Genomic DNA, 12,489 nt, shown 5'->3' with positions numbered 1-12,489 from the left:
CTAGCCTTGGAAAATTAACACAGAATGCCTGTATTACTGCTTGGAGATGTGGCAGTAATAAATCTAGTCCTAGCTACAATGTGTGTGTGTGTGTGTGTGTGTGTGTGTGTGTGTGTGTGTGTGTGTGTGTGTGAAGTACACAGCAGCCAATGTGTCTTCTATGTAGCCTAAAACAATTGTGTAAGTGAAGAAGGACTTTCCCGTCCTAGGAGTCAGGGAGATTACCTTACCTGAGACTGGGCATTGACATTGGCTCCATAGTTGACCAGCTCCCGGACCACCTCATCCTGACCAGCAAGGGCAGCGATATGCAGAGCGGTATTCCCCTTCTGAAACAGAGGCAAGGAACAGATTTTCCTCAGCCTGCTCAAGGGATTGTCACGGGGAGGAAAATGAAGGTGTTTGTTGGGAAGCCCCAAGGCAGAAACATCTGTGTCCATACCCAGCCTGTCACTGATCATGAGAGACTAGAAAAGCACAGGGAACAACGTCCTCTTCTGTCACACACACACACACACACACACACACACACACACACACACACATCACATCACACACATATTACACACACACATCACACACATATTACACACATACCACACAGGCACACATACACACACATTACACACACACACACACACACTCATCACATCACACACACACATCACACACACCCATCACACAGACACATAAACAAACACATCACACACAGAAAGAGAGAGACACAAACACATCACACACATCACATCACACACATACACATCACACATACATTATACAGACACACACATCACACACAGAGACACAAACACATCATACACACATTACACACACAGAGACACACACACAGAGACACACACACATCACACACACATTACACACACAGAGACACACACACATCACACACAGAGAGTCACAAACACACCCCAACTGCAAGCCTCAAGAAGACCCCTGGACCTGTAGGGCAGTCACAAGACAGGGGTGTGATCCTCTGTGTTAATGAAAAAACAGAAGAGATGCTTTAATTCTGTTTTGATTTACAAATACTCGATTTCTCCATGTTTAAGGAACCAAAGAACCTACAGAAAGAGGAGGGTTGGGTCAGCACCGTGTGAATTTGTGGGGTGATGTGAGCATTCTACTTGACCCTTACCCACTCTGAATCTGGGTTCTAGTTTCTAGGATGGAGAGGGAGGTGAGAAGCCAGAGCATCCATCTTTCGTGTTTGCATTCATGAGCCCAGCTAAGGAACTGGGGCGGGTTTTAGCTTCTTACTTTGTCTTTATTTCTAATCTTTCCTAAGCCTGGGAGACCCATGGCAATTTCACAGTCTGTCTGGTGTCTTCCTAGCCTAAGGTTTGACTTTCACCTTTGATACCCCTCTTCCTCTATGGCATTCTAAAGCTTTGCTGGCATAAATGTGTCTATAAATAAAATCTACCAAGTAAGTATTCATCACAAAATAAAAACCAAAGAGGAGGATTTGGAAAGAGTGTCATTTACTCAGCTCTAGGGAAATGCCAGGGAAGAGAGGCTGCAGGTTTATGGCTGGGTACACTGGAGGTCAGTAGCTACCCCCTTGGTCCCTGGGAAAAGCAGGTAAAACAATCAATTGCTATCAAGGGGCTGGAAGCAGACGCAGTCCCAAAGAGTAACTCGGCTCACTGCGCCGATGAGTGAGTGGGGAATGACACGAAAATGAGCGAATTTTACCGTGGGAAAGGATTCTACCTTCATAATATTTGGGAATTCATTTCGTACAAATTATATCTGTTCTCTACGTATCATTCAGCTGCGTTTTCTGCCTGAGAGGCGGCAAGGTGCTGGCTGCAAAGAGCTCAAACTGAGGCTGGGCTCGGGACAGCGTTTGACAAGCGTCGGACGGGAAGTGAGAGGTTACAGCCACTCAGGCAGAGAGACAGGGACGTGGGGAGATGGAGCTGGGAAGACAGGGGGCAGCGGGGCACGGCGAAAGGAGATCATCTTAACAAACATACTGCATGTGTATAAGAAATAAAGCTTGTTTTAGGGGGTGGGTGTAGGTCAGTGGTAGACTGCGTGTTCACCATGCACGAAGACCAGGGTTCCACTACTAGCCATGCAAAAACCACTATTTTTGCAATCTATATCAATTGATGCTTCTAGGCAAAATATTTCATGATAAAAGGGAGTGCCGTCTCAGGTAACTAATCAGGGAGAAAATAGATTTAGGGCTGAACAGGAAGATTTGCTAGAGAAGGACAAATCAGAAGGACCAGGGTTTCTTCAGTGACAACACCGTCACCATCACTATTTCCCACCTAATTCTTATGCAGGGTACTTTATGTACATGGGCTCAGTTAATTGTCACACCAACCCTGCAAGTAAGTATCATCATCCCTATTTACAGGGGAGAAAACTGAGGCTTTTCAGTGGCCAAGTAACTTGCCTATGGTCATAGAAGGGGAAGCAACTTTGGATGTTGCAGAACTCCTGGTCCCTGTATGAAACAGTAAGAAGCCACCATAAAAGGGTCCTGGTTTCAGAATCCAGTGAGAGGGTAGAATAAAGGGCCGCTGACTATTTCTGGAAACAGGGTCCTGTGTTTTCAGGTGGCACCCGAGACTCAGAGAAACAGAGTGTGACGGACGAGCAGCATCTCAGAAATCAGGTCCATGTTTAGGCTGGTTTCCAAGCAGCAGTTTGAGAAAATGCACAAAGGCCCACAGGCTTGAATTTTCAACCCTGCTTCTTACCTTGGTCGTCGTTTCTAGAATAATCTCTTTGTGCAGTAGCTCGACCACCATCTTCACGTGGCCTTCCTTAGATGCCAGATGCAAGCCGTTCAGCCCGTTCTGAGAAGAGCAGAAAGGTGGGAAGGCTTTGGTTAGTGACGCTGGCCGCTCTGCCATCCTAAGGACTGGGTAAGGTATGTGGAGGAGTGGACAGCTGGAATGCAGGGACACTGGGTGGGTAGAGCTGACACTGAGAGCCACCAAGGGAAGGCTAGCTAGGAAGGCCAGAGGGCCAAGGAGAGCAAAGACAATAAAACAGGCACACTCTGGACAAGAACCACGTGCAGGAACATTCTCTGAGAACGTACAGGGGACCTGAGACCCTGATCCTAGGCAGTCTTTAGGCTTCACTGGAAGTGTCGGAAGTGTCCAAATGCACAAATGTTGAAGGCTTGAAGAGGTAGAACCATTAAGAGTGGGGGTTGGGGGGGCCTTAAGAAAGAGGCAGGTGGAGTACAGCCCTCTTTCTGTCTTTTGCTTTCAAGCTGCCATAGCCCAGCAGCCTGTTTTTACCATAAACTCATCCCAAGATGTACTTTGTATTTTCATTTATTAAGTTGATTTTCCCAGGCATTTTGTCATAGTGGCAGAGAGCTGACCACTGATGGATGGAAATCCCACTTAGTTGAGGCTACACGAGTCCCTCGATGGAAAAAACCAGTATGAAAACAGCCCCTTGGTTAGCTCATCATTTCAGGTGCCACCAAAGAGGCTACACCCAACCATCAGTCTCCAAAATCAGAGCTCTTGCCAAGGTATGAAAGTTCTGATCAGTCTTAGCTGCTACTGTGCCCCTTAAAGCAGTGCGGCTCGGGATGCATCTCTCAGTCCATGCTTCCTTCTTTCTGTTCTCTATCCTGTGTACTTAAAGGCCCTGGAACTTTCTGGCAAAATCTGATATCAAAAACTGCTATTTGTCAGGTGGTGACGGCACACGCCTTTAGTCCCGGTACTAGGGAGGCAGAGGCAGGCAGATCTCTGTGAGTTCAAGGCCAGCCTGGTCTACAGAGTGAGTTTCAGGACAGCCAGGGCTACATAGAGAAACCCTATCTTGAAAATACCAAAAAAAACCCAAAAAACAAAACACCCTGCTACTTAGGGACTGATGAAAAGGCATTTGCCATCACGCCTGATGACCTAAGTTTGGTTCATATGATGGAAGGAGAGAACTGACTCCTTAAAGTTACCCTCTGACCTCCAATATGCTCATGGAGTGCATGTGCCCCTCACCCTAAATAAATATATTTTTTAAAAAAGGTATTACCCAGCACTACAGATGATTCTGACAATGAATTTCAGTTCCATGGCTGAGTGGGATCCATAAAGCTAGAGGTTCTAGTCAGCAGATGATCTGCATTCATTGTCTCCTCCACTGTGGTCAACAGCCCTCTTCTCCTTTTTGTTTTGGTCAGTCTGATTTTAGTACCTCCTTTCCTCGCCCTCCCCCAGCCTTGGAGCTGCTGCAGGCTCTTGCCAATCAGGATAAGGCTTAACCACTCTGTGATTTGAGGCCTCTGACTCACCTGTCCTGGGAGTCCCTGCACCCTGAGTCCCAGAAATGCCCACTCCTCTCTTGGGTCAGAGCACATGTTCAGCTTCCCACTAAAACACAGCTCTGTGCCTGGGGTCAGTGCTGCCTCTTAGCATGTGGCCACAGGGAAGAGTCTCCTGGGGATTCATTGAGGGGCAGGGAAACAGGAGGGTTGCAATATATCAACCTATGTCCTCTTTAGATCAGGCCTGCCCAGCCTGAAAGCAGCCAGTGAGGACAGCTAGCCGAGACCTGGCTGGGTTGGGACATTCCTTACTCTATGTGTACACACACACACACACACACACACACACACACACACACACTGTGCCACTGCATGCGCATGTGCAGATGAGTGGGTGGGGCTAGTGGGAATGCCCCTTTACCAAGTGTTTCCTAATGAAAACATCTGACTTTAGCTATCATGTGTCTTCCTCTTACAGGTTGTGTACAACAGTTACCACAGAGTCCAACACCAGCTGTGTGGATTTTTCATCCCACAGTGTAAATAAAACTATCAGATCAAAGATTGGCTAGATCCAGTGCTGGTAAGAAGAGAGAAATGGCCTGAAGGCAGGCCACAGCCTGGGCAGGAAGTTAGGGCAGGGGTAAGGAACACTGGACACACACACAAAAACCCACTGTCTGTGTTCAATTTGCAAAGCACAAATGAACTAGAAAGCCACCTGTCCAATGGGAGGGGGGTGCCTGGGAAGTCCCAGACCTTTCTGCAGCTGCTCCTGTTTGCGGGACAGGTCTGATGAGGATCTTGTTCCCTTTCGCAGACCTGTAGACAGAGATCTATCAACACTACTCTGGAAGGCTCCAAGCCCTGGCATGTGGGGCTTCTGGGGTCTGGTGGTGGGGTTGTGGTCGTGGCTACACTCTGCTTACCCCAGGAGATGGTTCTGGTAGCATGCCAGCCTGGATGTGGCTCATTTACTGCTTGGCTTGGCAGATTTGCCACCTAAATGGTGGGTATTGATTGGTCCTGAAAGCCTCAGAGCTGCAATGTTGACGGGCCTAGGAGGAAACGTCTAACACAGCGGATGCTCTGGGGGTGGCTTTCCCTGCTCTTCGGAGCCAGTGTGGGGACCCTAATCCATAGGGATGCTGGATTTCTGACCACAGAAAGTTGGAGGCAAGGTGTATTAAAGGCTCTGGATTATACCTTTCATTCACAGTTTAGCAAACCAAGGCCCAGAGTGGTTAAATTAATGAAGTCACATAATCCTGCTACATCACAGCCAGATGAAAGTCAGCATGGTTTGGGGTGCCCTCCTCCCAGGAGCTAGCTCACTTCTGTTTAATCAGATAAATAGAAGCATAGTTTACTTTCGATTATAGTCATAACAATCATCCCCAAGGGTCTGGTTGTGACTTCGGTGACTGATCTTGATGGTTCTACTCACTGTTGTGGTCTTCAGGAGTCTCCCTTTCTCTCCTCCCCAGTTCATAAGCCTTCCAGAAGCCCACTCCTGGCAGAAGAAAGGGTCTTTCCTCCAAGAGGGTCCATTTGAGTGGTTCTACATCCCAAAGTGTATCTCACCCTCCTTCCAGATTCTCCCTCTACCATCTCTTTCTTCTTTACGACTTTGTCTTTCCGTGTGTGTGTGTGTGTGTGTGTGTGTGTGTGTGCGTGCGTGTGTGTGTGTGTGTGTGTGTGTGTGTGTGTGTGTGCGTGCGTGTGTGTGTGTGTGTGTGTGTGTGTGTGTGTGTGCACGCGCGCATGCTCACATATGTGTGGTTAATGAGGTTAATGTCCGGAATTTTCCTTGACCACTCGTCAACCTTACGCTTTGAGGCAGAGCCTCTCAAACAAACCCAGAGCTCATAGATAGCGCTTGCCTCACTAGGCAGCTTGCTGGCGATGGATGCCCCCCATCTCTGACTTCTGAGACGGAGGCTGGAATCGCAGGCTACCGTGTTCGCAGAGCATTGATGTGGGTTCTGACGATCTGAGTTCAAGGACCTACTACTGGAGTACCAAGTGTGTCAACTGCTGAGCCATCTCCCCGGCTCCCTTGGGGGTCTTTGTAAGTCACATCCATTACTACTAATAGATGTAAGTTAGGTCTATGACTCAGGTGATTTGAATTCAATGTCCTCATCTGGGCCACAGAACCCAAACAAGCCCCATGAGGCACAGGCAACCAGGGTATGCAAGAAACCCTGGAGTCAGTGTGTAACAAAACACAGGAGCAAACGCCTGCTTCAGCTGCAGTGCTACTGAGTGCTGAGCATCCACCCATCCCAAACACTGTGCAAGCCAACAGTGCCGGGCAGGGTGCTGTAGGTGACTAAGAAACAAACGTTTTTCTCTTGAAGAACTAACTCACCGTGGGTGGGGTGATGCAGGGACAGATACACACAAGAGAAATAACCTAAATGCTCTTACAGGCACGTATGAATCTGTAGCACAGAGGAGGATCGGACGACTCTTTAAGAAGTGGTTTCATAGCCAGACAGCCAGTTCATGTGACATTAGGGTGTCAAGTTCATTTACAATGGTGAAATGAAGACACCATATGTGACACTAAGTTCTAAACCCACGCACTAACACGTCAGAAGCCAAGCTTCCAGCCTCCTCATCACATGTCCCTTTCCTTTCATGAGGCAGCTGGATCCAACAGGTACACAAATGCTCCAAGCCCCAGAGGCCAAGCTCTTTCCAGAAGCCAACTTCAGCAGGTGGGGGGATGATTGGCCACAGTGACTGACCAACCAGCCCAGCATCTGAAGCTGAGGGACACCTGGGGACCAATGTCCTGCCATGTGTTCTAAGGCGCCCCCTGCCTTACTAAGTGCATAACTAGTCCACACAAGAGACTACTTTCAACACCAAAACAGCATCCCGTGGATAAATACCAAATTTAACGCTTTCCTTTTCTTTAAACAGTTTTTTTTTTCAATTGCTCAAGTGTGAAGAGGGAGGAGTACAAATTATGTGAACTATTTGTTCTTAGCTGTGACTATGGACAGGGATGAACTGTAATTTACCACCTCTTCATAGCCAGGAACCATATGCTTTTACTTCAGTTAAATCAAATGTAAGTTGGTTGCCAAAAGTAAGAGGCAGCCTGCTGGATCGCTCCTTAGAACTTCAGCTACTCATCCAACCTCCACAGTCACTTTCTCCTGAAGCCAAATGGCAGACAGGCTGTTGAGGGATTAGGAGTGGGATGAAGCACATACTACTTCTCTCAAATAGCAGAGTGTAGACGATAAGCACACACGAGTTCAAGAGACACAAGATTAGGAGCTTCAGCTAAGTGAGACGTGCAGCTGCTCCTGGCCATTTCCAGTCATGCTGTCCTGCAGGACACTAGCTGGGCATCTTCTTCCTGCAGACCCCAAGCACTAGACTGTGGCCTGTGTGCTAAACCACCTGAGATGCCTGTGCTCTTAGTCACTCCACTCTGTCCTTTTCCTTCTGCTTTGTTTTAACTTGAATACTTTCTTCTGATCTATTTCAAGTTCTGAGTCTTACCACGCTTTCGTCTAGTCTACTGTTGATACTGTTGAAAACTTCTTTATCACTAAGAAAGTGTCTTTTTTTTTTTTATCACTGTCTTGCATTAGGCTCTTCCTGGGACTTTCTATTGTTTTGCTGAAATTCCCCATCCGTACATGAATGTCATTCATTTCTCCACTGGATTCATGCACGTGTCAGTCACCTGGGTCTTCTCTGAGTCTGATTCTGTTGAATGCTTTGTCTCTTGGCCATCATTTGTGTTTTGTCTTATATGTATATTACATTAATGATTCTTAATTGATTGCCAGGCATCATGTATAAGAACAAGAGACACGAAAGCATGTGTCATTTGTGGCTGGAAGCAGATTTGATTCATCTGTGGCATGGATAGTGAGGGTTAGAAGCTGCCCTGGGTTTGAGTCTCACGGTATCTGGTCTGTCAGCCTCCACACTCTTCTCCAGGGAGGCTGCAGTCATCCTGAGTTTGATGTAGGAGTCAGGGTCTCAGAAGGGTTTCAGTGTTCCTGATCTCCCAGCTTCCATCTGTTCTGGGTACCTGTGTCTCAGGTAGACTCATTTCCTTGCTTGTACTTTTCTCCTAGTGGCAATGCGTTCTTCCTGGTTACATAGACTGGTCCAGCTTCAGTCTTAATCAGGCTCTGCATGTCTGGTCATCAAGGGTAGGACACTTTTTTTTTGCATTACCCCTCCTCTGCTTTACCTGGTCTGTACTGGGCTTGGATGGGTAATCCCTGCATGTCTTCATAGTCTCTAGCAGAGCCAGAGACCTGCTTGTTCCTGGGGTATGACCCTGGGCCTAGGACAGTTGCTGGCCTCCCCAGGTTTCCAGGCTATCCAGAGACACCAACATAAACCAAGCAAGAGTGTCTCCTGTTCCTCAGCAAAAGCGGTCTGTTTTTGCTCCTCCTTGGAAGGATGGTGTCTTAGTTAGGGTTTCCATTGCTGCTATGAAACACCATGACCATAAGCCAAATTGGGAAGGAAAGGGTTTATTTGGCTTACAGTTTCACATTGCTGGTCACCACTGAAGGAAGTCAGGATAGGAACTCCAACAAGGCAGGAACCTAAAGGCAGGAGCTGATGCAGTGGCTGTGGAAGGGTGCTGTTTACTGGCTTGCTTTCCCTGGCTTGTTCAACCTGCTTCTTGTAGAACCCAGGACCACTAGTCCAGGGATGGCACCACCCACCATGGGCTGGACCCTCTCCCACTGATCACACATTGAAAAAATGCATTACAGGTGGGTCTCATGAAGGCATTTTTTCAGCTGATGCTCCCTTCTCTCTGATGACTCTAGTTTGTGTCAAGTTGACACACAAAACCAGCCAATAAAGACGGCATCCATGTGAAGTCCGGAGTATGATAGCATATCTGTTTGGTATCAAGAGAGGAGTCTGGGAAGTCTGCAAGGCTATTGTCTTTTACCTCCCACTAATCACACCCTGAACTCCCTAGGCCTAGGGAGCGTCTCTATGGTATCCAATACTTCCCATGAGCACTCAATCAAGGCATGGGGTCAACAATTCAATGTAGACCTCTTGACCTGGAAGAGTTGTCGGGATTTTGCCTTGCAGAGCTCACTGTTTCTATATGCACTCTACCAGCATGAAGATCGTGCATGTGGGCCTCTCGGCATGGTTTCGGCCTCTCTGGAATCCAGATTACCTAATTACCTTACTCCCTTGACTCTCAGCTGAGTTCAGGAAGATTTATGATTTGTTTCAGATTATCTGTTTTGTTTTCCTACAATTAGGGTGACAGCAACATCCTTTGGAGCTTCTATATCCTACACTCTTCCTATCCTGAGCTTGAAGACCCCTGGGCTCCAGACACTTTGCAGTCACGATGGCCTTAATGAAGAGATGGTCTCTTTGAGGAGCAAAAATCTTCACACTGCCACCCATACCAGCTTTCCTCTTGTGCTTTGCCCTCTTTTGGATATAAGGTCCATTTGAGAGCATTTTGAGAAGCAACGTCTGGTGGAGGAGGAGAGCCCAGTGAGGCTACGCAGCTGCTCCCAACAGTTCTTAAGATATTCTTAAGTCACATTCAGCCTTCACGATTTAACTTGGAGTATTTTCTTGTACCAACTGTGAGAGATTCCATTGGCAGAAACATGATTTCAGACATTTGTTCTCAGTAAACTGTTCCTCTGTTTAGCTCCTCTGATTGCCCCAATTACACTAATTGATTTCCAAATGTACAAATACAGTTGACATGTCACTGGAAATTTAGCACTTCTCCAGTCAGGAGCAGAAGGGAAGCGTCAGACGGTAAGCACTGGTATCCTGAGGTCCCACAGTCCATGGGAAATGGCAGAGATGTCTCAAAAGTAGATGCCGCTTGTCTCTGAACACATATCTCTCATGCTTCCTGTTCACCCACTTCATCATATTCATGGAGCACACAGCCTCAAACTGCATCCTCTGACTGAGGGCTCACGGCCCCCCTCCCACTTTAAAGTTTGTCTGGGTTAGGGATACTATTGCTGTGATGAAACACCATGATCAAAAGCAGCTTAGGGAGGGAAGGTTTTATTAGCCTTATGCTTCCACATCACCGTTCATCATTGAAGGGAGTCAGGACAGGAACTCAAAAAGGGCAGGATCCTGGAGGCAGGACCTGATGCAGAGGCCATGGAGGGATGCTGCTTACTGGCTTGCCCCTCATGAGTTGCTCAGCCTGCTTTTTTATAGAACCCAGGGTCACCAGTCCAGGGATGGTCCCACCACAGTGTAATGGGCTCTTCTTTATCATTCACTAATTAAGAAAATGTCCTACAGGCTTGACTACAGTCTGATCTTATGGAGACCTTTTCTCAACTGAAGCTCCCTCCCCTCAGATGGCTCTAGCTTGTGTCAAGTTGACATTAAGGTTAGCTAGTACCAGGCTCTTAAATCTAGTCATTCCAGACCTTTGTTCTTCCTGTGAGTGAAGCCGAGACCAAGACCATACCAAGATCGTTATTGGGAAGTCATGGCTTTGTTCAGCCACACTTATGATCATGTATTGGGTTCACTTATTAGATCAGTTTCTTGCTCTCCAGGGGAAGTCTCTGATGAGTAAGAACGGGATTGGAGTCCCAGGAATAGCAGTAGAGATGTCAAGGAAATAGAGGGCCCAGAGTGCTGAGAAGTGGGATGGGAAAATCCTGTTGTGGTGGTTTGAGTAGGAATGGCCCCCATAGACTCATGTGTACGAATGCTTGGCCCACAGGGAGCAGCACTATTAGGAGGTGCGGCCTTGTTGGAGGAAGTGGGTGTCTGTGGGGGCGGGCTTTGAGGTCTCCTTTGCTCAAGCTAGGCCTAGTGTGATAGTCTCCTAATGCTGCCTGTGGACAAGAAGTAGGACTCTCAGCTCCTCCTCCAGCACCACGTCTGCCTGCATGCCACCATGCCCCACCACGATGATAATGGACTAAACCTCTGAAACTGCAAGCCCGCCCTAATTAAATGTTTTCCTTTATAACAGTTGCTGTGGTCATGATGTCTCTTCACAGCAATAGAAACCTAAACTAAGACACTTAGATGATTGTATCATGGCGCCATATTCCCCTTGACCAATATAGTCAGTAAAGAACCGATAAAATGGAGGTGAGGATGTAGTCCAGTGGTAGAACGCTTGCCTAGCATGCATAAGGCCCTGGGTTTGATTTTCAGTACTGCAGAACAAACCAAAATACCTTAGTCAGGGTTTCTACTGCTGTGATAACACACCATGAACCAAAGGAATTTGGGGGAGGAAAGGGTTTATTTCAACTTACAACTCTCAGTTCTCACTCCACCACTGAGTAAAGTCAGGGCAGGGACTTAAGGCAGGAACCGGGAAGCAGGAATTGAAGGAGAACTGCCAATCACTGGCTTGCTCCTCACGGCTTGCTCAGTCTGCTTTCTTCTATCCGTCAAGACCACGGGCCCAGGGGTGTCCATCAATCATTAATCAAAAGCGTGCACCACGGGCCAGTCTGGTGGGGGCATTTTTTTTCAATTGAGTTTCCCTCTTCCAAAATGACTCTAGCCGTTTCAAGCTGACATAAAAGTACCCAGGGCACAAAACAAGAAAGAAGATTCAAGCAGCAGTCTTTCCCCTGGTGTGGACAGAATGTCTACACAGAACTTATGCACCCAGGTTTCTGTTTAGGCCCCCACTCCCCTGCCCAAGTTCTTGGTTGAGAACCAGGGACAATGGGCACAGCAGTGGTAATGGCTGCCTAACCTCCACCTCTCAGAGCAGAAGCCAAGGACGCCCCGGGAAGTGACCCACACAGCAGGCACAGGTGAAAAGCCACAGAGCCAGCGCGAGCCCAGGGAATCTCGGAACGAACCCGGGACAACTTGTACGGAGAGTAAGGGAAGACTCAAAGAATCCCAGGCACACCACAAAGAAGCCAAACTGCCAAAAGGACTCCCCGTGTCCCGACTTTAACATCAGACACACATCGCTGAGCTTCAAACATTGAATGGAACAGGGCCAAAACCAGAGCCGGAGGAGCTGTTCCGCATTAGATGCTCCTGTCACCTGAGGCCAAGCATCTACCTAGGAAGACACCTGGAACAAGACGGGAGGGTGAGAAGGTAGGGTGGGGACACAGAAAGAGGCAGGCAGAAGGAGGGAGAAGGGAAGGGAGGGTATGGAGAGGGCCAGCTGGACTCTGGATGGAATGTTGATGTTGGAATACACCCAAGCGTCT

At 47.8% G+C, this 12,489-nt stretch overlaps 1 protein-coding gene across 1 annotated transcript in view; it reads right to left on the bottom strand.

The window, feature by feature from the left end:
- Positions 1 to 12,489, bottom strand: part of Ank1 (ankyrin 1) — a 185,519-nt gene that overhangs the window by 64,988 nt on the left and 108,042 nt on the right. Inside the window, exons 3-4 of the mRNA XM_052751837.1 lie at positions 2,736 to 2,834; positions 231 to 329 (exon numbers count right to left, since the gene is read on the bottom strand). Of these exons, the coding sequence (XP_052607797.1) occupies positions 231 to 329; positions 2,736 to 2,834 (198 nt within the window). The remainder of the gene's footprint in view (positions 1 to 230; positions 330 to 2,735; positions 2,835 to 12,489) is intronic.

This window comes from Peromyscus californicus, unplaced genomic scaffold, assembly GCF_007827085.1.
Source record: "Peromyscus californicus insignis strain IS unplaced genomic scaffold, ASM782708v3 Scaffold_23__1_contigs__length_62951481, whole genome shotgun sequence".
Classification (NCBI taxonomy): Eukaryota; Metazoa; Chordata; class Mammalia; order Rodentia; family Cricetidae; genus Peromyscus; species Peromyscus californicus.
This window is presented reverse-complemented; position numbering and strand designations above follow the sequence as displayed.